The sequence below is a fragment of the Megalops cyprinoides genome, chromosome 8 (assembly GCF_013368585.1).
Source record: "Megalops cyprinoides isolate fMegCyp1 chromosome 8, fMegCyp1.pri, whole genome shotgun sequence".
Taxonomy (NCBI): Eukaryota; Metazoa; Chordata; class Actinopteri; order Elopiformes; family Megalopidae; genus Megalops; species Megalops cyprinoides.
This window is the reverse complement of record NC_050590.1, coordinates 32383429-32410849: the sequence shown is the minus strand read 5'-3', so window position 1 is coordinate 32410849 and position 27421 is coordinate 32383429. Positions and strand designations below refer to the sequence as shown.

General features: G+C 41.2%; 1 protein-coding gene across 4 annotated transcripts in view; it reads right to left on the bottom strand.

Moving 5' to 3' along the window:
* Nucleotides 1-1957: 1957 nt before the first annotated feature.
* Nucleotides 1958-27421, bottom strand: part of slc1a2b (solute carrier family 1 member 2b) — a 42264-nt gene continuing 16800 nt past the window's right edge. For 2 of the 4 annotated variants that reach the window (XM_036535778.1, XM_036535780.1), the window contains exons 2-11: nt 17812-17951; nt 13330-13482; nt 10920-11170; nt 10633-10789; nt 10020-10146; nt 9460-9693; nt 8971-9165; nt 8404-8538; nt 6340-6571; nt 1958-3657 (exon numbers count right to left, since the gene is read on the bottom strand). In XM_036535778.1, the coding sequence (XP_036391671.1) occupies nt 3586-3657; nt 6340-6571; nt 8404-8538; nt 8971-9165; nt 9460-9693; nt 10020-10146; nt 10633-10789; nt 10920-11170; nt 13330-13482; nt 17812-17941 (1686 nt within the window). In that variant the 5' untranslated portion in view covers nt 17942-17951 and the 3' untranslated portion in view covers nt 1958-3585. Of the gene's footprint in view, nt 3658-6339; nt 6572-8403; nt 8539-8970; nt 9166-9459; nt 9694-10019; nt 10147-10632; nt 10790-10919; nt 11171-13329; nt 13483-17811; nt 17952-23010; nt 23218-27421 lie in introns of those variants that run through there. The other 2 variants (XM_036535777.1, XM_036535779.1) reach the window with 2 other exon arrangements.

Genomic DNA, 27421 nt, shown 5'->3' with positions numbered 1-27421 from the left:
ACACAGAAATCCCTTTGTGAAAGGTTAAACTGTTTGACTCAAGCTTCAGTCCAGTTTTTAAGTCTGTTTTAGTCTGAGAAATTAAATTTGACTTTTTCCTCTTCTGCTGTAAACCTAGTCACATCACAATTACATCCACACTTCACAAACAACAAAACATGACGACACCCTATTGGACATCTTCACAGTAACAAAGTCAATTTACTCATTCTTTTTTTCTTTCTTTCTTCTTTCCAGTTGAGGACATTGTTTGAGTAAGAATAACCTTTATCTCTGGAACATTCTGCATTGAAATTTAATGGTGCATGTATATATTTATGTACATTGAAACTGCACAAATGACTTATATCTTCATGGGACAAATCTGAAATGTTTACATTAGATACAAAAAAATAAATGTGTATAGAATGCATGTATATAATGTATAACAGCTATGTAAGACTACTAGTTAACAGCTACAAAAAACAAGCAAATTTCTAAAAGTTCTTATTTTTTTTCTCATCTACTTCCTTTTACAGCAAACATAGGCCGGAATTCTCTAGAAGATTACAAAAAATGCCACAGCAAGTAAACACTATTTCTACACACCATTCCACCAAAAAAGACATCTGTTACCTACAATATATACACAAAAGTGCAAGGAGGCACTTTAAATCATGCTTTAAGATAGTGGTGCAAAAAGAAAAGGAAAAAAAAACATAATTTTTTAAAAAGCATGCCTCTACAGCAGTCAGTCTGGACAGAATACTGGTCATTCACTCAATCCCCTATGGTGACATCCTAGTCGGCATCCACTGAAAATGGCATGAGTGCTATCCGATGGTATTAAGCCTTGGACTGAATAGCTGAACAATGAACTCCTGTGTCGTTCTGCCTATTAGTTGCAGGTAGGTCTACACTAAGCTCAAAATGTGTGTCATTTATCAGTGTCCACATGATGTAAGTGGGATCCATTATGATCATATGGCTAGGAAACCACACTCAGATACACAGGCTAAGTGTAGTAAGTATTCTTTCAGCCATCCCTGGACTTGTGGGACCTCACCGGTGGGGATTGTTTGCCGTGCTGTTGGTACGTTCTCTTTACTGAACTTAAGCATAAGTACTCTATTAATCAGGATCTTAATCTTAATCAACAATGCCAGAGTCTTCAAACTGACTGCACGGTTTGCAGCTAACATCAAGGCAAGGTAGTTATTGAGCAAATTAATAAAAATAAAAAAACAAGCAGAACTTGCAGAACACTAGCACTGGGTACGTATCTGCACAGTCGCACCACACACACACGCACACTCGCGCACACATACATGCGAAAGAGATACAAACAAGTGGTCCAGGTGTGTGTTTTTTATTATTTTTTTTAGCCATTTGGTTGCATGGGAGGAAAATAATTCAACTACCTGACGGAGAACTTGTTTCTTGTCTCAAAGTGAGGGGCTCAAATCATCACTCTGTCCTATAGATTCCTGATAATCACGTCCGGCTGACGTCTAAAGCAGCATTTGGGGGCTCTGAGAACAGTCATAAAATACTGTGGTGAGAGGCTGATCATGTGTGCTGGCATAATATGATGAGGAGCCCCCTGGGGACAACAGGCTGGCCTAGGCACAACCTGCCATTCCCCTCCCTGCCACTAGAGTTGCTGGAGAATCAAGCTGTGCTGTGTTTTTTTTTTTGTTTTTTGTTGTTATGATCACAATTGCATTAGTTCTGGGGTTGTGCCATGCACTGACCGCAGCATGCAGATGAGAAACCAATTATGTAGTGGCCCCGAGTTTGTTGCTGGCAGTTTTCATTGATAATGTGCTTCTTAGTACAAGACAATTTGTTTGTAATTTATAATTGTATTTTGTGCTTTACAATGGATTTTTTATTATCATGGGAGACTTCTTGTGCAGGATATAGCACTTATATATATATATATATTAAAAAAAAAAACTTTTAGATATAAAAACAATTATATAATTAACAGTCAAAGTGACAAACACATTTGATTTCAAGTTGTGATATAAAAAGGCAGTAGTTCTTAGGCTGCATGAAAGCCCATTTAATTCTATAAACTGATATGTGTGCACCCATTTAAATACCTTCCCTTGCTTCAACATATTAGTGAGACAATGTTGGAGGATATAACCCGGCTCACAGCTAGCCATCTTCAGTCTGTCTGTCTACTGGTTTTAAAGGACTTTCTATCTGCAAAAATAAGTTTGTAGGATACTGCTTCACAAATTTACTCAACCAGCAAGTGCGAGTAACTTTTTGACAATATAGGTTAACGTGCAAGAAGTATGTCCAGATGCTATTAAAAAGCTGCACTCTTGTCCAAAAAATTATTCTTCCTGAATTAATTTGCTTAAGACTCCCCTCAATATTGATTTGTGGTTGATGAGTTGGAGAATGATCAGTCAAAGCTATGGGCAATTGTATTCTCTGTAGGACTAGTTAAATCTGGTTCATTCGCATAGAAAGGCAACGGCTGACATAATACTGATGATATAACTAAGAAAAGCTGTTTTTTTTTTTTTTCAAAAAAAAAAAAAGTGACTAGTGTCCAGCTCATTTGATAATGTGACTCATTTTGGTCCCTGCATGTAAACAGAGCCGATAAGACAGCCCCCGTCCCCCAAAACACCACATCCAACAAACATACAGTGACATTGACACTCACACACACACAAGCATACAAACAGTATCTCCTCTGCCCCCAAAACTTGAGAGCAATTAAAAAAACCTCACAACCTCTCAACGAGGTAGGAGGGGGTTCCAGTCTTCACATGGTTTGTGCTTTAGATTCTAGAGGGCTTGTGCTGTGGCAAGGTCCCCCTTGCTAACCTGGTCTATTTCCATGAACACCTGCGGCTGTGCGTTAGTTTTTTTTGCTTCTTTTTTTTGGGGGGGGGGGGGGGGGGGGGCAGTCAGAGCCATCAAGGCCCCTCAGGAATGCAGCTGCTGTCTGAGGTGAGTCAAAGGTCAGAGGTGATGGGTTATAAGAGCAGCTACCCCTGAGGATGGCTATACCTGGCTGGGTTGATGTTGGGTGCAAGCATTCCTGAAGTCCCATTCCCTGTTCACCCCTGAACCCTGACTACCAGACCACCTGCAACAAACTCGCCACCTGATTACTTTCCCCTAATGCACACCCCTTCCCCCACTCTTTTAAAGGCAAAGCTTTTGACAAAGCTGGGTGCCTGCATCTTACATATATAATTAATGTTGCTGTTTGTTTGTGTTCTCTCTTTCTTTCTCTCTCTCTCTTTCTCTGTCTCTTTCCCCAACCCTCCTGAGCCTTGAGGTTGTGCAAACAGTTGCTACTAAACACTCTCTAGTGCTCTCATACAGGTGAAATGTTAGTTTGAGATTCCATTTTTTTATTTTTATTTTTTTTTAGCAGATTAGTATTAGTTGCCTCAGTCAGGGTTGGTCAGTTGGAGGTTTGTTAATAGATTTATATGCTAGACTAGGAAACTGACAGTTAGTTCTGCTTGCATGATTTTTTGTGATTATATTTGATGTTCATTCTTTTTTCACCAGGGAGGACAGCTTGTGGAACTTGGGGTAAGGCGGAGCTGGGGTCTGTTTGATGTGTTACTCGCGTTTCCATGGTTCCTCCTCAACAAGAGTGTACTCTGCAGTGGAGCCGTTCGTACCCAAGGTTACCTGAAAGCAATTATCAGGAACAATTGAATACAGCTTCTTGGCACTGACACGTATTGCTCTCTACTTTGATAATGGCTTGGAGCAGAGAGACCATTTACGTGCTCATATTGTAGCTCTACTGCACTCACCTTTTTCATCAGAAAGGGCAGACTGCAATGACTGGACCACTTGGCTCTATTAGAACTGGAATGGGTGTTCCTTATATACGAGATTAGGAACAACCATTCTAAGTCTGATGACATTCAGTATTCCAAACTGGAGGTTTAAATAATCTGCTGAAGCCTTTACAACAGGCTGATAGAGTGAAGTTAAACACCAGCTTGGGGTGCTCTATGAGACTATAACACCCAGGGAAAATCTTGGGTTGGAAGTATCATGTATTTGTAAGCAATTTTTGTCATTAATTATTCTATTAATTTAATAACACACTTATGTGAACTTTAATGTACTTCTTTGTAACTCACAACATGACTGGCAGTTACTGAAATCAGTGACACTCATCACACAAGTAACATAAAAATATAACACTCACAGGAATCAAACAAATTAGTGTAGCATAAGCACCAAGTGGATTGCACATAATTTGAGAAGGGCCAATGATATTGTGAGGGCAAAATATGTCCAACCAAACATGTTCCCTTCAGGGTTCATTTTGAAACCATCCATCATTTAAGATGAATGTAAGAACAGGTCCTGATAAGCTTTCAAAAACAGCCTTAGATGGACTTTAACAAATCAACCTGTAGAAACCTGTAATGCATGGGCAGAACATCCTTAATTACTTAAGGGAAGGAGAGGTTCCTTTGTAGAAACTTGCCTGTTGCTTCCTTGTGATTGATTTATCTCACCTGATATAACAGCGATTCTCTGCTCCAATGAGAACAATTATCAGACAAAAGATTCCAGAGACATCTGAACCAATACTATAAGCGATGCATCATGCCAGCTGACACACTGCAGGTTAAAGAATGAGCACTAGCAAGCATTTGACTCCTGTATAAAAAAAAAAAAGAAAAAAAACCGCGCTACTTCAGGCAGGCATGCAATGGAGCACATACATGTACACAAGTACATGCAAACTAAAAAAGCATTCCATAAATATATCTAAAAAGATATATATCTACAGTAGAAAATACAAATACAAAAATGTTAGTTATTTTTAGTAAATCTTTGCTGGAACAAAATCAACCTGTTTTTTTTTGTAATGAGACTACTACAATGCACCTCTTTAGATAAACGTAAAAGAAGTGTACATTAACATTGAGACAAAGCATGCAAGAAATTATGAAAACTGAAGAAATAGCAGTCTTTATGTTCTCTAATATCCATGTGTCAAACATAGATATGTATATAACGGGACAGGAGCTATTGTGGATAACACAGCATTGTATGTTTCACTAGGAAACACAAGTGTTCTTTTAATTACAATAAGATTGTTTATCATGACATCTGCTGTGTAATGGCTGAACAACTATGCTACAGTGGCTGCAACTGAAATCCCTCAGGCCAGCTGCAGCATCCAAATCTAGCGTGGCGTTATCGTTTTAATTACATCCGTGTTGTAGGTGCTAATGATGTGGACTCAGAACAGGCAGTCTCCATCTTGCATTCTGACACGACCGCCATGTCATTGTCTCTGAGGATTTTATGCAGCATTAATAAAGTGCACCATAGCCTTCATCATTATTGCTTTAAAATGGCTTTGTAAATTGGTTCCTCAAAGTCACTCTTTTTAGTCCAAAGCCTTGATCAAGACAGGTTCAAGACCGTATCTTTGGCTGTCTCAAACTGTTCTGTTTTTGGAAACTAGAGAAATAAAATAGGCTAATGTGGACTGAAATAACGGAATGGCATCGGGAATTTGAAGTGGATCAAAGAAAACAGGTTGGCAGTCCTGGTGGTTCACAAAGCAGATCAGTACAAACACCTAAGCCTTGAAACTGAAAACGGGATTTGACTTCTGAAAGCTCTTTGTGCAATGCACAGTGGGTAAGTAGATGGCTCTTCCCATAATCCCTCTGGGGTACTGGTTCATCTACGATGTGGCTGCCTTTCTTGCCACATCAGTCCAAGCCTAAGGAAGGATGGGGCAGGGTGTGGGGGCTCTGTGATGTTGATCTTTGTGATCTTAATGTCTGGGTCAATGACCTTAGCTGTATCCTGGAAACACAATCTTAGATGATTTCAGTCTAACCTGAACCGGACTCTGGCAGCCTTGGTCACGTAGGGAGAAATTATGTTATTTCTGCATTGTAAGAAAAGAATATTTACAGGGCCCTCTGAATGCATGTTCACATTCTTGCACCCTGCTGAAAATGTTCCAAGCAGTTAAGCACAGTTGGGTAACACATCTACTTCGCCTGCAGCAACTGACAGGACAAACAATCTCATTTCTTTCAAATTACCAATGCACAGACCACCAGACCAGGACATGCCATATCCGAACAGCACAAAAACTGCTATTCCAGGTCAAAGAATAAATACATACATACCTCATATTTTCCCATTTCTCTTTAGAATCCTTTTCTTTTCAACATGCGTGCATGGTATTTACACAAATGTGTGCAAACATGCAAATCAGAAAAAAGAGGGACATGCAAAGCAGATGCAGCATAAAAAAAGAAGAAAAAAATGCAGGGGACACTATATAGAAGTCTCTACATCTGTAAGTGTGAGAGGTACCTTGCACTCATCTACAACGACTGAGTTGTGAGCGGCATAAACGCACTGGTTGGAGTTGTTTTCATGGTGGTTCTTGAGGTCATCATAGTAGGACTGCGTCTTGGTCATTTCAATGTCATCGGACCTTCCTAGCTGGGCGTCCAGGGTGTCCAGCTCTGCTTTGGACAGGTGGTACACGATTCCTGCACCATAAGAGTCGCCCACCACATTAACTGAGGTCCGGAATCGGTCCCTGTGTTTGGGGTGGGGAGACACAAACCAAGACACTCATGACTGCATAACCTTGAATGAGCAAACTGGCTAACCAAACCACATGTTTTGTTTGGAGGTAAGATATTACTGGGATGTGTTTTCATATGTTCATAGCCATGCTGTAGTATACAGTATAGCCGGTGGCGAGCCATGCCTATCAGAACTGGGCCTTCTATACCTCCCAAAAAAGCAAAAAAAAAAAAAATAACACTAACGAAAAATACGGGGCCTCCCTGCCCATTTTTGCACTTTAGGCAAAATATAATTTGTGATTAGAACACGAGAATGGAAAGAATTCTAGCTAATTTTAGCTTTGAGGAAACAGCAATTTAAAAAATATAGCAAATGGGGCGGTGAAAACTACAAGAAGCTTAACAACGCTACAGAAAACATAACAAACCATGTAACATAGACTAACACGCGCTATATAGCATAAAATAAGTTACGTGCGAAAGGGTTAAGCTGACCTGCTGTTTTTTGTGTTTTTGTGCAGCAGTTAATCAGCTAAGATTCTCGTAGCCTTTCCAATTCCACGCACCCTTGCTGGTCCTAAACAACAAGCACTCCCAGCAGTAGAGTCTCTTGTGTCAAACTCAGCCTGTAAGCCAAGTGTATCGTTCCCAGTTGCTAGCCTGAAAATGACAAACACAGCCTGCTTTTGCAGGTTGGGCGGCCTTTTTAAACAATGTCCATCTTTTCAGTGAACAGTCGTCTTGAAAAGGGTACTGATAAAAAATCCGCGACAATATCATCTCCAGCTGTTGCCATTTTCGACGTCGGCTACCAATCGCTAGTTAGCACTGAGCTAGGTCTCTTGTCTGAGGGAATGAGCAGGTCTTCTAGAATACCCTGGAGCCATGGGAAAATCTAAAAGAATACGCCCATTGGCTACAAATGCAAATATGATTGGTTCATACATTGGAAATTCATGTCGAAAATTGGGGGTAGCACTGGGCACGTTGCTGGGCCCAAAATTTGATTGGCTGATGATTCTGTCACTAATGCTTGTTATAAATCAGATGTGTGGTCATTCAACAAAAGGCTAGCAGTATCTGTAGTGCTGGCCCCAGTGAGCTGAAATCACTGTGAGGTGTTTAAGTGACTTTTTTGATGTAGGATATTCCAGTTCAACCTCAACAAAACTAACCAATTTTGTGGACATTACACTGATGAAACTGATAACTAAATACTCAAGAAAGACATTTTACACACACTTGATTTTATTTTTTATAGGGCCAGCAGAGAAGGCCGTGCTGGCCCTATTTTTTTATAGGGCCAGCAGAGAAGGCCGTGCTGGCCCTGACGGCCCACCACTGAGTATTGCATATGATGTTCTGTCCTACTAGAAAAGAAATGCCCTTATATCAGATTAATTTCAAATAAGCTGCTTCTGCTGCTATGAATCTTATAAGGATAAAAACCAAACCACTAAAATGAGAGAGAAAGAATATTGTGTTAAAGAGTATTTTCCTGACTCTCAAATGCACATGAGAAATGAAGCAGGATATGATTATGAGCTTAAGGAATTTTATGCTTCTTATGTATATGTTTGTTATTCCATGTATGTATTGTAGGCATGAGATGACAAATTTTTATTTCAGATTTCGCAAAATCATAAAATTATTAAATGTTTTGTGGCCCCAAAAACATACCTTGAAAACAAAACTGACATGTGACTTGTCAAATCTGTGTTTCTCTGAGTTTTTGTGTTTGTAACCAAATCTGTGTGCATACAAACAATCATACTATGAGTCTGTGCCTGCGTCAATGTGTGTGTGTGTGTGTGTGTGTGTATGCAGTGAACGCACTCACAGGAGCCAGTCTACAGCCACCAGCAGGCTGATGTCCTGTGTGGGCAGCCCCACAGCTGTCAGGATGAGCAGCATGGTCACCAGCCCGGCACTGGGGATACTGGCCGCCCCCACACTGGCCAGTGTAGCTGTCAGACTGGGGACACGAACACCAGCAACATGTCACATAGACATCATCAGCTTTGTCATAGAAAACCATGTCATTGTAAAGATGCATTTTTCACATAACACTTTGCTCAGGGGTGTTGCTGTGTTATTTGTGACTGTGCCAGTTCTGCCAGTTCTGCAATCTGCAGTTACATGAGGCACTAACAACAGAAACCTGTATGAAATTAAAACTGATCTGAATCAAGTTGCTAACATTTTTAGCATCTGAAATAATCCTGGGAAAATGGTGACTTGGAGAAACAGAAAAAGAAAAGGTAATGTACTTATAATGCATGTGAGACAGACAGAGAGAGAGAGAGAGAGAGACAGACAGACAGACAGAGAGAGAAGAAGAGATGATAGCACAATAATAGACACTAAGAGCAGGAGATTAAAAGAGAGAGACAATGAAGTAACTCACCTGACCGTGACTATCTGACCTGCATCCAGGACTATACCATTCATCTGGGCGATGAAGATGGCTGCCACAGCTTCATACAGTGCAGTACCGTCCATGTTGATGGTGGCACCGACTGGGAGCACAAATCGTGTTACCCTTTTATCAATCCCCAGGTTCTCCTCCAGGCAGCGGAAAGTGACAGGCAGTGTGCCGGCGCTGGACAAGGACAAGCAGGAGAGAGGGTAGGGAACAAACAGACAGGCTTACATTGGGAGTTTCAGATAGAGTCCTTTCAGACATAATGCCAAGACACAATAAACTAAGCAGATGCTCTTGTAGATCTTGTATTCTCAGTGTCCACACTATAACAGTGTACAACAATGACAGTGCATTGGAAAAATTAGGCCATTCAGGGATGTGGGAGAATAGAGTGGGTGTGGCTTGGGCAGGATGACACCCCCAGTGCAATGGAACTGGAGGGATCTCACAAAGGGGAGGGGCATCTTGTACCTGGAGGCGGTCCCAAGGGCTGTGATCCATGCCTGGAAGATGCCCATGAAAAAGGTGAAGGGGTTTTTCCGGACAATGACGAAGTAGATGAGGGGCAGGAAGATGGCTCCATGGATGATCAGGCCCACAATGACTGTCACCATGTACATTCCCAGCTGCCTCGCCACTGTCTCCAGGTCCTTGATGGAGATGATCTTTCCACAGATCAAGCAGGCTATACCAAAAGGTGAGTACCTGAGAGTAATAGAGAAAGAGAGCAACACTCTTTTATCACAGTGAAATTTCCATAGTGCATTTGCTACTTTGGCCCACATTGGAACTGTGTATCCATGTTACATTCCTCTGAAATCTAGGATATGCATGAAGAAACCATTTTCTTAAACTAAGCCACTAAATCCATCCAATAACTTTGTTTGAAAGTACTGATGGTCTACAAGAAAACATGGGCCTTTAATTAGTAAATTGTATGTAAGACCGATGCTTATAAAGATGGCTTAAATTCAAATACAAGGGCATGGCAAAGAGAGCTGGTGAAGGGCTGTGAAGGCAGAATAACTGACCACATGATCATGATGACCAGCCTCATGACAATCTCGTTCAGGATATTAAAGAAGTCCAGCATGAGCCTGGCCTTCTCGCCCATCTTCCCCATGCATATCCCGAAGGCGATGAAGAAACCGATGAGGCCTGCAAAACATACAGTGTAAACTGAATCTCAAAGAAGGAAGTATTTTGGATGACTTGGCCCATTACGCAAATCAATGTCATACTCCATTTCCATTCTTGCCTAGTTGCTTTTCAAAGACTACTAATTTAAATGTATTTTATAAGCTTTATGTGAGTATACATATATATATATATATATATATATATATATATATATATATATATATATATATATATATAATTTGTGTTTGAATAATGTGATAAAAACAACATTCAAACAAGTTTCTGTTCATGTGATATAGTACCACCAAAGGCCTTCAAGGTCAAGACTAAAAAAGTAAAAACAAAAAACCTTTACAATTTGTCTCTTGTTGGCTTCTTCAACCCTCTACAATTAGAGTGAACATAGACTGTTTTGCAATCAAAAGATGCTACACATTGACAGTCTGAATAGGTGGGAATATGACTACAACTGAAATGAATGCAACTGGGAGTCTGGCTCCATACCCAATACATTCATTCCACTCTTGAATTGCAGGGTCTTCTTGACAATGTATTGGGGCGCTGGTGTGGGCAAGGTGGTGTTGAGCAGGAAGTCCTCCATGGTGCCATTCACCTCCTTCTCATCAGGTTGAACCTCCACCTTCTTGGTGACTGTCTGGATCTGAGCGACAAGAGCAGGATTCATTTTATTTTATCCTGATCATCATCACCATCATCATCATCAACATCATCAACACAATCATCATCCAAACTCACAAAATAGTGCACATTAGTTCACCCTAGAGTCCTACCTGTTGGAAGCAAGCCTGCACAAGATTTTCAGGAAACAGGTTGCGGATGAGATCAAAGAAGGCGTCCAGACTGGAGACCTCGTCATTCTGAGCTCCCTCCCCAAGCTTCTCCTTCAGCTTGGGGTTGCCTGGGTGAATGGCCAGCACCAGGATGACTCCCAGCACAGCAGCAATGATGGTGGTGGACATGTAGTACACCATGGCACGGGTGCCCAGCCGGCCACTGGATTTTGCATCCAAACCTGCCAATCCTGAGAGAGTTGTGAGAGAATAAACCAGCGACACATAAGGTAGGGCCATGTTCCCCTTTGTGTCACCCTGAGCTGTGCAGAGGGGAAATGCTCATTTATGTGACATAGATACTATAGAAGAAACAGCACTACTGATGGAGCTTGGGAGTAGTGGTTAGGATTGAAAGTTCAAATCCTAGGAGGAACACCTTTGCAGTAACTTTGAGAAAAATAATAGAGCTGCCCCCTAATAGTCGACTAAACGTTAGTCAATGAGAAGAGTCTTAGTCGACCAAGTTTTCATTGGTCTGTTAGTCGCAGAAAAAAAAACCTCAACCTCCATTCGGGAGCTGTGCCTTGTTGTTAAAAAGTTATCAGACTACGTCAGGCAGGAAATCATCCAAAGTGTGGGATCATTTCCAGCGTGTAAAGGACGACCCCAAGAAGGTGACATGCAAACTCTGCGTGCAAAGATTCACCTATCATTCGTCTACCTCAAACATGACTTATCATCTGAAACATGTAGGGGAGAGCCGGTACGAAAGTAACACATGACGAAAGTAACACGGCAATTTTCCCCAAGCCCATAGAAGTCTGATATGCCTGACTGTATCAGCATGTACAGCATGCAACACTTATGATGTATACATCATACTTTTGCGGAGTTATACCCGAGAAGCTGTTTTCGATCACGGAAAGTAAATTCACTCAAGCGGTAATTTTTTTAACGACAAGTTGTGTCTGTTGTTTCATGGGTCATAGTCATGATCATTTGACAGATTAATTAGTACTTTAACATATCCTGAAGTTTGCCAGTTTTTCCAGTTTAGAGGCAAGTCAGGTTTAACTGTCAAGAGTCATTGTCGGGACAATTATAACAGTTGTTTCTTTCGTCCCTCTACAGCAGGGGTGTCCAAACCTCTCCTGGAGGGCCACTTGTCCTGCATGTTTTAGATCTCTCCCTGCTCCAACACAGCTGATTCAAATGATCAGTTTGTTATTCAGCAGCTTCAGGAGTTCCTAACGAGTTGATCATTTGAATCAGCTGTGTTGGAGCAGGGAGAGATCTAAAACATGCAGGACAAGTGGCCCTCCAGGAGAGGTTTGGACACCCCTGCTCTACAGTAACAGCAATACTTATTAGGCTATATTATTATACCAAAGTCGTTCCACAGTAGTACAAAATAGCACCTGGTATTGATAGAACACACATGTGAGTTGTTGATCACCATGAAAATTTGTTTCTGTCTGTAACGTTATCTTTTTTCATTAGCGTTATTAAGCTTCTCATAGTTTTCAGTTAGAATTTGCTATATTTTTAATGTTAAATCACTGTTTCCTCAAAGCTAAAATAAGCTAGATTTTTTATCCAATCTAGTGTTCTGATCGCACCGGTTTTAGCATACGCGCTAAACGGCTAATCACATCGATGTTACTGTATGCGCGAAACGGTTATTCCATTATGCTAAATAATTAATGGACTAACTAACATTAACGAATTGCAAAGTTAAGGCTATATGCAGCCAAATAAATATATTGTCATGTGCGCTATTAGGCTTATCCAAATGTTGTTGGGACTGGGGAAGCTAAATTACCTTGCTTACTGCATGTTTAACTTCATGTTCTGTTTTTTTTTTATTTATCATTTGTTTTCTAGTTCATAAGTTGTGTTATGTTATAGGCTACTGTGTTGAAATAAATTAATAAAATGTTCAGTGTCCTTGCTGGTTGTTCTGACACATTCAGAATCATTACCGCTTTTGCCGTTAGCATTGTTGTTAACAGGCGGCTTCATGCTTGCGCCTGTAAAATTTATATTTTAAAGGCTCATTATTATGGTTTTGTATTTCTCTATAATGTAGCACACTGTTAACAATGTTACTTATAACATTCTTTCTCAGCCCTGGAACTCAAACCATTTTCTGATGCCCCCAAAAATAATCAATATATAGGCTATTTAAATAATTAAATTAATATCATAAACATGCGACGACTAGTCGACTAATGGCTTGAGCTAACGACTACTAGTCGACTAGGAAAATCTTAAGTCGGGGGCAGTCCTAAAAAATAACCTGTTTTGGAACCTGTACCACTTTATACAAGTAAGTTGTGCAAGTCATCCACATGTGACCATCTCCTGAGTAAATAATGTAACTTCAGCCTTGCTTATCCTGTCATACCTGTGATTAGACTGGAAATGATGAGGGGCAGGATCAACATCTTCAGCATCCTCATCAGGATGTCTCCAGGAAAGGCAATGACCATGATCACATCAGGGGGAAGTGGCGAAATGTAGCGCAGGAGCATTCCAGACACGGCACCCAGAATCACACCTAAAACCAAGGAGAGACAGGCTGTGAGACACTGCTGACAGAGACAGTGGATGTGAACTACAGTAGAGACAGTGGATGTGAGATACAGCTGACAGAGACAGTGGATGTGAACTACAGTAGAAACAGTGGATGTGAACTACAGCAGAGACAGCGGATGTGAGATATGGCTGACAGAGACAGTGGATGTGAGATACAGCTGACAGAGACAGTGGATGTGAACTACCGTAGAGACAATGGATGTGAGATACAGCTGACAGAGACAGTGGGTGTGAGCTACAGTAGAGACAGTGGATGTGAGATACAGCTGACAGAGACAGTGGATGAGAGCTATAATAGAGACAGTGGATGCGAGATACAGCTGACAGAGACAGTGGATGTGAACCACAGGTGACAAAGACAGTGGATGTGAGCTACAGTAGAGACAGTGGATGTGAGCTACAGTAGAGACAGTGGATGTGAGATACAGCTGACAGAGACAGTGGATGTGAGCTACAGTAGAGACAGTGTTTGTGCAATATGGTAGAGACCATGGATGTAGAACAGAGTAGAAACATGTGAGAATGTGAGATACACCAAACATTAATGACGGAGACAGTGAGACATGGCAGAGACAGGCAGTGTGAGATATAGCTATGTATTTACAGTAGAGGGTGGATACTTACTACAAAGCATGCTTAGTACTAAGAAGTTATTGTGCTGGACTTAAGTTTCTAAATGCCCTTTAATGTCTTAATGTGTAATGATTTTGATTTCTTAGCCATAGGGAGTCGGTGAGGACAGTTAAAAGTGAATAAATCCTTAAAATTCTCTCTGTCCACAACAGAACAGACAGAAATCGTTTGAAACTGCACAAAGGGTACAAAACAGCTTTACTTGGAGGAAAACAGCAACTCATTAATTCAGCAGTGACAGAGGAGGAAGAGCTACCAATTACAAGCTTTAGCAATGAAACAATTGGCTAGGAATGAAAAACAATGGGCTCTTTACATTCTGAGCAATTGAAAGTTTCTAACACGAGTGGAAAAACAGCTCAAGCACATTCAGCAAGTCTGCTCACCATTGTCAGAGACAGACCAGCAGTGAGTGTAGACAAGTAGCTGCTCTTACTCACAAGCTGCTGTTGCTCAGTAGGTGTACTTGCAACCTTTCAATTAGCGAAAAGACTGCACTCCCTTTCCCATTACAGTGGCCAGAAGATGAAAGAGCAGTGGCGCCCCCAGATGGTGAGGAGGAATCTAGTATCCTTGCTTCAGACTCTGAGGGCTGACGTCAGTTCATTGCCCCCCTTCTCAGCTGTAAGCCCCTCCACCCACCAGCTGTCTTAGCTTGTCTTGTTCTTAAGAAAAGCAGTGCCTCGGGCTAGAATAAGCCTTGAGCCCATAGCTGTGCAGGAAGCCCCATTTCTTCCTTTTAAGTACTGCCAGGGATTACTCACCTCTGAGGCAGTTTATTAATTCCCTTTGTAATTAAATCCTTAGCATCTGCATGCCCTTTACATGACCCCCCCCCCCCCTCCACGTCCCCATCACACGCACACACCCCTGCCTCCCTCTGCATATATATTGTTTTCATGTCTGCTGCAACATCCCAGTGCCCCCTACCTCGATCACAACGGCTTTTTGCACAAACTCCTCATGAACAGATGAGACACTGTCATCTCCTCAGACTTGAAGTATGTGGCCTTCTGGTGTTAACAGGTTGCACATGTTTGCACATTCACACATACACACAAGCACGCACAATACTCACCACAATCGCATATGCACAGAAGCAGGCCACACATATGGTGCACGTATTTGTACCGTACCGTTCGGTACAGGACGTTCGGTTCAGTGCGCGTTGTGATCCGAGTGAATATAGTCTAGCTTTAACCACGTACGTTACATGCATAACTTTTTCATGCTCTGATGGTCAGTCGACCGAAACATTAGCAAATGCAGTGAAACAAGATACGGTGTGCCCTCTCTTCTACATTTCTGTGTGTGGAACTAAAATTAAAAACTCAGTTTCCTCTCTGTAACTTAGCAACTGAATTAGCACATGTTCAGTGATGCAGCCTTGTAAGTATGGCCACCGCAAGGCCAGAGCTTGAGGACCTTCCTGTATCCTTCAGGTCTCCTGTTTGGGTTTTTTCAACTGCAGGAGACATTGTTAGTGCCAGTAGATCTGCCCTTTCTGCAGACAATGTGGACACATTAATTTTTCTTAAAAAAAAAAAAAAAAACATACGAATAGAATGAATCAATAATTTTCTATATGTTGCACTTTAATGGATCTTTATTTTATTATTATACTATTTATTTATTTTTATTATTATTTATTTGATAACCTTCAGAAGCACTTTAAGTTTTGTTAGTAGGTTGCAGCAATATTAACTGACTTTTTTAAAAAATAATACCTAGATGTAGGTATGTTTTTTTTAAGAAAGAAAGGTATGTGCCATTATGCGCATTCCTTATGTGTTCAGGAAATTATGTCCAGTTTGCCATTGTTTACAATGTTTTACAAGTTTATACGTTTACAAGTTAAATTCATAATAAATGAAAAGAAATTTCATGTTTTGCACGTCTTTTTTTTCACTGTACCAAAAATGTATCAAACCATGACTTCAAAACTGAGGTATGTACCGATCCTTGACCTTTGCGTACCGTTACACCCCTAACTCAACACCAACACTCCATAACCCCTATAGTGAATGCCTGTGCCCCATATATCCACTATGCTTCCCAACAGAGCAGAGTTTAGTGACTACCTTGTGTTTTATTAGCACCATATGACTGACAAAAAGACTGCACCCCACACCTCAATGCTGCATAGTCTTAGGGTGGACTACATTTAATCATCACACAGAATGTGACACAGAAGCACAGAGTGTAAACATCGATACTGTCCAAGTGCCCAAACTGTTATTCCACGCAAACGTCTTGTTTAATGACTTTAACAACAAGCATCAACAGCATTGTGGCTGTTTTAATTGCACTGGTGTTTGAGATTATGTATGTCCTCCAGCAGAATCTGGGACCTGTCCTTTGGAGAACAAGCAAGTTATTGCACATTCTTTTTGGCAGACGGTGAACAGGCCTTGAGAGCACGGTCAACCTGGCCTCCCAATTTTCAGATGCAAAGCACACAGCTGCCAACTTGTCTGATCCTTGTAATGGGATGTGAATGAAACAACTAGACCTGCAGCAAAGTTGAAATGTGCTGTCTTGTCAGCAGCCATGCTGAGAGCAGCAGAGCTGGCCTCTAGGCGTCTGATTCCCCCACATACACACATTGGTAGGGAAAGAAAGGTCATGAGGGTATGGTAACCGGAACAGGCCAAAGCTCTTGATCACCTGGCTTTCATACTGTGGGGCCAGATGGCTGCTCCACTTGGCACCAGTCAGTTGCGTAATTGCGCACATCTGTCCAGCATATTGAGCAGCATAATCTGTGAAGAATACCTCTCTGAATCCCACAGTGCTCACTGTTTTTTTATTCGTCTGTCTGTCCTTCTGTCTGGTGCTATCCCCCCCATTTTCTGTTTCTTGTTCTTTCTTGCTTTCTCCCTGTTTTTCCATGTTCCTCCCCTCTCTCACCTATTTTATTGCTCAACCTTCCATTGCTCTACTTGGCCAGGTTTTAGTGGGCTCACAGAAAAACAAACAAAGGTATGTCTGAACAGGACATACACATTACTTCAATGAGCAATGCAGGAAAGCATTTAGCGGGACCAACCAAGGTCACACCAAGTCAATGGTCCTCATATGGCTGAATTATGAGTGCTTAACACTTCCAATCAGATGTGTTCACTCCATTTTGAATTTCACACAGCCACCCTAGGCTTCTTATAAATATTCTTATAACCCTAGCACCACTAGTAGCTATGCTGATCAGCCAGGATGAATATGATGCCTGGACCATTGCTGCACCATCGAGTCTCAGAAGGATTCCCCCTCATAACCTGCCTGAGGCCAATATTTCCATCCCCTGTCCACCTCACTGGCTATAAAATGGAACTACTCTGAAGTGTTGAGATGAACTGATGCCTTGGATTGCACCAAGTTCAATTATTATTTTACAGCAGTCACTCAACTGCCTTTTCCCAGGGTCGGGGAATAATCTTGCAATTTTTCACAACTGTCCTGGGTTTTCTATAGGAAAAAATGTAAAGCGCTTTGTGGCAGTCTTGATTGAAAAAATGTACTATAATAAATAAAACTTGATTGATTGATTGATAAATCCAGCATGTTCAGCAAATCTGGCAGCCATGTATGAGCAGAGTGGGTGGTGGGGCAAGGGCACAGTCACCACCAACCATGAAGGCAAAGCAGCAGGAGTACTAACCGAGGACAGTGAGAGTGAGCAGCAGGTTCTTGCACATTTTCTGGCAGATGCTCCCGCACACGGGCTTGTCAGGCGTGTCGATGGGCTCCAGGTGGCTCTCATGCATCCTCACCTCCACTTGTTTAGGCATTGTGTCAGTACTGCAGGAAACAGAGAGAGGAGGGGGAGTAAAGGCAGGTTATCTCCAGCATGTCTGGCATGCATGTGACACTTCTCAGATTTTTTTATTTTGGTTTCATACCTCCTCCCTCCCAACCCCCACTGTGGTGGTTTTGCATCACTCTCACGTGGTCTTGTGTTTGCGCTTGTTATAGACTTACAGAAGCTTATAGGGTATAACAACACTCTTGTGTAATGAGCATATGTAGCTGCGCTGGATTATCTCAGTAGCATCAACAAAAGAAAAAATAGCAAGTGAATACAACATAGCATACGCTAACATGGAGTCACATAATATTAATTAATATAGAGCATTTTGGTGGGGGGATTCTGTGAAGACAAGTGAACTAGCTCATTAATTTTGCAGCAATGCATAACACTGGGTAGTTCCACTCAGCAGAGCTGCTTAGACAGCTACCAGATGGGAGACACTTGAGGAGTGACTCAAGCTGCTGATTAAAAGGTTCCCTTTCACTCTGACAAACCAGGGCCAACTCAGATCTGTTAAACACAGACCAGATACTTGAGGGATAGCCACAGTTTTTTAGCCTTGCCACAAAAAGCAAGTTTTTTTTTTTTTTTCCTGAGCCCCAATCAATTAATAACTCAAAATTCAGTTCTCCATTTCATACAGTAATTACTTAACAGCTGAAACATATAAATGAAACCATGTGTTGTTTTAATAAGGGCCATCTGCGGAATGCAGTCAAAAGGCCAAACCAATGCCTCAGCATGGGACAGGGGTCAAAGTTATGTTTCTGTGTTCTGCCTGCACTACCCCAAGCTAACAAAATTAAATTACTGGTAAAATTAAGTGATGTTTTACATGGATATTGATCTAGTTATTATCTGATCAATGTAATTCAGCACAATGCTAAAAGATTAAAGACGCCAAATTTTTTTAAACAAACGGATAACATAAAAATCTATTGCCCAATTACAAAAAAAACACTGTTATCTTCACAATAGAACATCAGTTTTGAGGAAATAGGCAAAACAAGAGGTATACCAGATCTTTCCAAGTGTGGTAGTCAGGCGGTTGCTAAGGAAATGAAGGCACACATTTTTGTATATTTTTTTCCCCACCAGATGGTATAATGACTCATTACACATTTCTGTTTTATCCATGGAATGTCATTCTGCTCAACAAACTGTATGAGGATGGACCATTCAGCAAACTATGCTAGCTAGCTATACATAATTGCAATGTGGTGATCCTGTAAAAGTTAGTTGGCTAGATTACTAACACATGAGTAAATTTCAGGTAATAGCATAGCTAATATATTGCATCAGCTAGTTTTCCATCCTGGAAGGCCTTTTTCTACCAGCCACCACAGTAACAGACAATATTACAGCTCTCAGCCATGTATAAGCTTGGTATCTATCCAAAGAAAGCTAATAGTCCCTTCATGGAAAGGAAATAAACCATACGGCTTTGATTGGTAGCTAGAAATAAAGGTGTTTTTTAACATTTATTGCTTTGAATGATTGTGGCGCATGATACCACATTCACCCTCAGACCTCATTCTGTAGCTGGATCCTTGTAATGCTGTTACGTTTCTTTTTTTTTCTCTGGGGGCGGGGTAATAACTGAAATGCATGTTTCAAATCTCCAGACTCAAGACTATTCTGTGTGAAAAGAGGGTGTTTAAAGACCACAGCTATGACACTGTGCTGTTTTCTCACCAAAACCTCACCAAACTGGTCTAGACTAGAGAACAATCAAATGTGTCTAAACACCACCTACCAGATCTAAGGTGGAAACTACAACCATTCCCACCTTAATCTTATGTTCTTGGACTGGCTGAATGTCCATTTATTTCTGTAGTTCAAACTGCATACTGTAATGTAAAATATAGTCCAACAGCAACAAAAAAATTACTACACAGGTTCTTGTTTCCTACTATAACAAATAGCAACAATGGCTTGGCAGAATGATCAGAATTTTCTTTTTCACTACACATGCATCAATTCAGCTATTTATTTGAATGACATTATTTCAGTCTGCTTTGACTGTGCTTCATTAAGACTCAGTCAGTATGAAAAAAAGATTCCATCATAATAATAATATGGACAAAAATAACTGACACATACGTACATAGACTTTGTAAAGATAAAAATAACAAGATCTGATTGCATGTCCCTACACAAGGTCCATGAACTGATCTCTACTAACATTTTCACCCCCTCCAAAAAAAGATAAGCCCAAGAGAGGACCATGGAGGGACAAATGGAGGACAAATGAGGGAACTCTAGGTATAAAGACCATAATCTGGATAATTCTATCTCCCATGCTTTCTCTTTCTCCCTCTATGTGTCAATTCTCTCTCTATATGTCAACGTTATTTGAATTAAAAGGCAGCAGTATTGCATCCCTGGATTAAAAGGGTGACTTGTTTAAGCCATTAGACTCCAGGGTGAAATTTCACTCACCCAAATCGCTGATCTTACTTATCAGCTGTGACTATGGGACAGACTGGCATACTGTCATATGCTTCTCTTTCTGATTGCACGGTAAACCTGCTGCCTAGTTAGACCAGTAGGCAAAAGAGTATCAGGGGTGCTAATCTCATGACTAGAAACAGCTCTTGCTAGATCTTTCACAAATGTAGTGGTCACTGACAAGCCAGCACAGAAACAGCAGGCTGAGGAAACACTGTAACCTCGGAGAGGCTGCCTCTCCTCTTTCCTGCTTCAGATACCTCACCTTAGGAACATTTCTATTCCCAAATTCTCCAAATTTACTAAGCAGTTTTTTATGTCTGTCCAACACAGCAAGACTCAAAATACTGTTATAGTGCCTGCAGAGGTGGCTGCCCAATTCATTCATGTAGACAATGGGGTAAGAGAGGAACATAATAAATAGCATAATTATATTTGCTTATTTGAATGTCTTTTAGGAAAGGGAGATCATGTTAATAACATTAAAAATGTTAGTAATATTCTACTAATGCTTCATTAATGGGGTAAAAGAGAGCATTACCAAATGAGTGTAATGGTATTGTAACATGGTCCTTTAATGATTTAATGATAATGAGTTTTTGCTCAGCCTCTGGCCTTCAGTCTCTGTACAATTTTTACAGCAGAAGGAAAGAAAGAGAGACAATAAGGACCAATCTGCCTTGGGACACAGCATACAGCAATGGCCATATTGACCAATCAGCTAATGGCTGCTATGACAAGTCAGTCGGGTTTGTGTGTTGTGTGAGTGCAGTGTTGTCTTCATTACTGTCATAGTGTGATCATCCCCAACGTGGTGTGTTCACATGTGATTAAATGATGCTGTTGTCTCCAGGTAACTGAGCGCACACAAATTTTGATGATGTTTATGGTGCGTCAGAGCCCTAGCCTTGGGACCAGCAGCTGCTCAGTTTGCAGGCAGACAGATGGAGCTCTCTGAGTGTACTCAAATTATACATGTTACATAAAAACAGAAAAGGTAAACACCAAATATATTGCTATGCAAACGTAAGTCACCCTCACTACTGTTCAAATAATTGTCCTCGTTTGGTCCTCAAAAAGCAGAGAAAAACGCATCTTTTGTAATTACTGTTCATGATGCCAGTGTGATGTTTTCATCAAACCAGAAATTTCAGTTTGTTATGATGAGTTACTATACCTTGTGTAACTGTTAACATGTCAATAGATGAACTTTTGACCACTTCTTCCACAGTTTTTCTGCAATGTATTTATATGCAGAAAATGTTTATGTTGAAATTTGTTTGTGGTCTGAAAGCCACTGCCAATACAGATTGAGGCTTCTATATGGTTCTTTGCAAAAGCTTGCTGGTAATCTAAACATGGTGCACACTACACACCCATCAGAGATCTGGCAGCTCTCAGACTGGAACAGGGGTTAAGAACTGACCAAAGGTCCAAAATGTGCTGCATTTGTCCTAATGGGATCTCCACCTGTAAACCAGTTAAAGTTAGCTTGAGGCGCGACAGTAATTGCATTGGATGACAGCAGAGTCATCCCAAGAAATGTTAAGGTGTCATTAAGAGGCAGGAATACAGGGCCATGGAGCCAGGACTCTGCCATCTCTGAAACACCAAAGGCATTCTAGTTCCCCAGGGGAACAGGTAGGACTGACTAGCTGTCAATGTCCTACTACTGTCCCTGCTCCAGTCCTACCACAACCTTGTGGATTTACTCAATTCTGCCACCCCACCCCTCCCACATCTTAAAGAGCCAAATTTTAAAATTGACCAGTTAAAACATATAATAAATGTAGGAATAAGCAATTTACAAACAGGACTGGTTATTTGGCTTGCGTGTGTCAGTTGTGAACTGAGTGACTTAATTTCATGATAATTCCATTGTCCTTGCCGTGGGATTGCTGTCATTGGCTGGATTGACGTTAAGCTCTTCAGCAGGAGTAAAGGCAGCTAAGCTGATACGGTGATTCAAGGTTGGAGGAAACAGGCTGTGAGGCCAAGAGAGAATGTACCATGTGTTTGTGTGATGGAGTGAGGTGACCTTTCTCTTGCACCAAAAAGGTCAAACAACAATGAGAGAGGCCAAAGATGTGTCAGCCGCGATTAGATAACTTGCTGCCTAATGTCACAGAAAAATGACCCCAGGCACAAAATAAACTTGCATAGCTGCACAAAAAACAGCATTTGCATACTCAAAGACAAAACTATTTTTTGCATATGTGCAGATAAAACAATCAAGCTCCCTGAGGTCAATCACCTTATTTTCACCTTTTTTCTCAGAAATAAAGATACTCATAAAGTGGTGTCATCACATCAGCAACATGCTGTTTGAGAAAGAAGTGTTGCTATACGCCTTGCACTGATAGAAACCAATTGCAATTTGCACGCTTGCACTAGTCAGTTGCAATGAGTGTGCATCTATCATTTAAAGAAAAAGAAAAACTCCATGATCATCCACTTACCTGTGTTTGCTGTGTTGCTGCTAACAGAGTGTTATGGAAAATTATGGAATGGAATATATGGGTGATGAGTGTTACACTATAGCTGTGGGCTACCAGGAAAGGAGCCAGTTAAAAAAAGAAAAGATATCCAGTAGATTACCGTTTATCCATTTGCTGTGCCTTGGTACAGATCCCCTGAATGTCGGATGTTCCTTCACATGTGCTGTGGCTAATGGTAGATGCCGCAGAAACACGGCACAGTGACAGGCCAGCTGCACTGTCTTTGCATCCAGATGGAAGTAATTTACCACCACACTGGGAGGACGCTGGGTTTCAAGCACATAAACTTGGGGCAGACTGGTCTAGGCGCATGTGCCAGAGAAGTGGCCCACCTCCAAGCTTTGCAGCAAGATCTCCGAGAGGGAGAGACAGTGGGAGGAGGGAGAGGGAGGAGTCAACCTCACACTTCAAGTGTGAATGGCAAGTGCAAAATATCCTCCACTCTAATCCATCTGAAAGGAATGCACTGAAAGGAACTGACATCAGATAGGATAAAGATATGGTGAAGGCATGGGGTTCTCTAATCAGACTGTATATCAGAATGTTTTTCTCAAATCCATACGATAAACAGCAGTTGGCCAACAGGGCTTCATCCAGATAAAAAAATGATCAGTATTAAAAAAGAAAAACCAAAATGCTAAGTGTCATGCTTTGCGCAACAAGCCTACTGCCACAGTTTTGACTGAATAATAACAAAGATGCCACACACAGCAAAATCCTCTCTTATACACTACTGTTGTTTACATTACTGAAGTTTACATTCCCTGTTCTCAGCTAGTTCCTCCTATGCAACATTCAATTTGGACCAAAGCCTGGTAAGCCTCTTGTAAGTCACTAATTAATAACATTTCATGCTGTTTCGGTGCAGGTCCAGCTATTGAAAGGGAATAATTTACAGGAGATTATATCATATTAATCACCCTTGCACCCTTGATATATATAAATATATATATATATATATATATATATATATAATATATATATATATATATATATATATATATATATATATATACTCATTATGGAAAGCAGTGTGCTGTTTCACCTTAATAATGCCATGGAAATGTGAATACTAATTAAAGCATATTCTCTTTTTGAAAAAAAAAAAGAAAAAATGGACCACCAGGACAAAAGCAGACAAAATCACACCACTGTTGGCAGTGGTGGTGCAAGGAGAAGACTGCCTTAAAATTCCTCGGGACGGTGCACTATTTTCCTTCAGAGAGTGCAGAGCGAGAAGCGAACATTTCAGGGGTGTTTGTTGGGGGGGAGGAAGTGGAGGGGGGTAAGGTTATGGTGGGGGGGTCATATCATTCATCCAAAAGAGGTCTATGAAAGAAATAGCGAGTCTGCCATCATTGCTCTTGGCTGGGACCATGTGAAGTACTCCACTGGTACTCTGTTTGCTGTGAGGGTCCTTTGTCCTGCAGGCAAACAGTGGCGGTGGCCTCAGCTCGCCTGGCCAAGCACTGCGTCCAAACTGGCAGGGGGGTGACTGGAGGGGAGGCGTGCATGTCCCAAATGCCCATCCATTCAAGCTGGTGATGTCATGCCTCTGCCCACCGTGGGAGAGAGGGGCTCCCAGCGCCCCTCTTTCCGGGATGAATAAATCTTTCAAAAAACGGCAGCCCTTTGTGTGTGCGATTATCTCGATTTTACGCTGCCTTCCCAGAGCTCGGAGGTTTCCCCGAGCGCCCGCTTTCAGAGGGCCTGCGGTCCAGCACAGGCCCGGGAAGGTTGTCGTAGCAACGGGATGGCTTAAGGAACAGGAGGAAGGGTAGAAAGGAAGTCGGCTGGAGGGGGGGGCAAAAATAGGGCTGGTAAAAAAACAGAAGACACCTTGGACTTATGCTCAAAAGAAAGGGATCGACATGAAAGAGACCGGCGCAATGGAGCGATCAAGGTGTCCGCACTGGGGTCTGGTGCCAGCCTAAACTGCAATCGTGCCTGGGGCTCTCTGTGCCAGCAGCTCTCTATTCCTTCCCCTAACACACTGGAAGCTGTGCACTGGCGATGGCAGGGACTCAACTAAACCCTAGGAAGGCGGCAAAATACTCTACCAATGCTGCATGCTTGCGTCATGGGTGTCTTTGTGCATGTGTGTGCCAGGATTTCCACTAAGATTTTTTTTTTCCCAGTCCGGTGTCTGGAAAGAATTTATTTTACCAGACAAATTTGAAACTTACCGGTCACATTTCAATAACAGTCTATGTTACAAACGCAAATATAATGTACACCTAGGTTGACGAAAGAATGACAACGACCTCAAATCAGTTTGACTACTTAATGAACAGTAACAATTAAGCAAAACAAACAGTAACGATTGAGCAAAACCTTACCATGAACCACTAAAATGTAGGCTATTACGAAACATCTGCTAGCTGTGTGCTATGAATAGGCTAAGGCAACTGATAAATTGCTTCAAAGTTGAATAGTAGTGGGTCTAGTAGCAAGTATCGTGCAATAAAAGAGTGCACCCTTTTGGGGAAAAAAGTATTGTAGGCTGTTAATAGGCTGTTTCGCTGTCAAAACACAAATGTCCTGTTTAGGGATAGCCTTCGTTATAGCTGCGTTTTGTTTGAGCATTATTACTGGACATTTTGACCAGCAAGTTTTTAATTTATCAGTTTTTTATAATTTTTACCAGGCAAAAACCAGTAATTACCGGTTGTGTGCATGTCAGCCTGCATGCATCAATGTGGTCACTAGCTCCCTTTCTGTCAAAGCTGTTCACGACAGCTTGTCAACCTTATCTGCCCCTTTAATTGTATTGTTTATATGTCCAAATGGGATATATAAAGCCAAATGACTCCAAGCCAAATAAAAGTGCCACTAGAAGCATATCAGACACAACCTTCATGCTTTGATTTGTATGGAAATTCATATCTCCTGAATTCATTTTGTGACTGTTTCAGCAACAATGGCAATGTAATCCTAAGTGATTGGCACTAGAGATGGGGAAGCCTCAATGTCAGCCTGAATAGAAAGTACACCCAGGGCTTCATACCATAATGAGACAGGAAAGTTATTAGACAATCTCACCTTAAACTGGGGGCTAGTTCACCGTTTTTACTTAATTGCACCTGGAATTCAGCCATTTCCTTAAGACTCTGTTAGAAAGCCAGCACTAAAACTGACAACTAACACCACCTGACTGCACATTCACCAGTGTATTTATCTGTGTGTGTTAGGGAGACCTTAGGCAGAACATGATTATATGAACTGTGTCTTAAGAGGTCTAAGCAAACAAATACCTTTGCTTTCCACTGTAATTTGATTGAGTTCTTCAACTAATAAAAAAATAGAGGCATCTTGCTATCTTGCACATAGATGAACAGATCTGCCTGACTTGCTTGGAGCTATGAGAAAGAGACAAAGACACCAAAGCCTCACTACTGGAAAGCAAAAACTGAACAATTATGAATGCTTTGACCACCATTATCACTTAGAGAAAATACACATACTGGCTCAAGCCCCATTCCTACCTAACAGCATGCATACATAACACACACACAAATGGAGAGAGAGGGAATCCCTACACTACCAATCCCTCACCCACCAACACAGTATTAGACTGGTGCTGAAGTTGTTCTGAATCTGACTGCAGTTCCAATTAATTTGCCAGTAGAGGGTGTTCTCAGTGAAAAAGTGGTTTGAGTGAGCAGATAAATCAGAAGGTAGCACTGTACAGCAGAGGCAAACCTATGGACATGTTGCTGGGGAAACCTGCATGTTTGAGAAGGTGTGCCGCATTCCAAGCAGGAGAAGTTTGGACCTGTAGTGCATGTAGGGAATATTCCAGTGAGTACATAATGCTTGCTTCCTTGCCACATTAAAAGAAACTCACCTTCATTAGGGATTGAAAAGGCCAAAGATGAACATAAAATTAATTTAAATACAATTCAAAGCATCCTTTTTGCTAGTGTTTTATGTTATACTTTCCATCAGTCGAGAGAATTGTGATTTACATATGAACTGATACATTTTAAGACAGATAATGCTTGTTTTACTCTGTACGTGTCACTTGTTTGACTTATGGTGTTTAAAAAAACAAATTCTACCATTTCTGCTATGAGCTACTAAAAGCAAAACAGAGTATGTTAATTACTTTTACATTTTTATATGAAATCAAATCATTCCTCCCTAAGAATAACCACCTGACACTGTTCCAAAATAATCATAATAATAATAAATCATATATGTCATCGATAAAAACATGACTCAATTTAACTGAGTTAGCCCAAAGATAACTCTTTATACAGTAACTGGATCTTAAAGGTCTCTCCGCTTTAAATAAACAAGTCTGGGGTCTGTGTGGGCGGATTCATTCCAGCGAAATGATTGACATGCTTGTTTGTTGTGTCAAGTGAAGGGACAAAGGTGAGCGAAAGCACAGCACAGAACCTAATGGATACACCGCCTGACACCCGTTATCAGGTTATAAACAGCAGGGATGGGTACGTTCCCCATTAAAAATGCATGGCGATTTCTCCCAGTGACACAGACTCAGG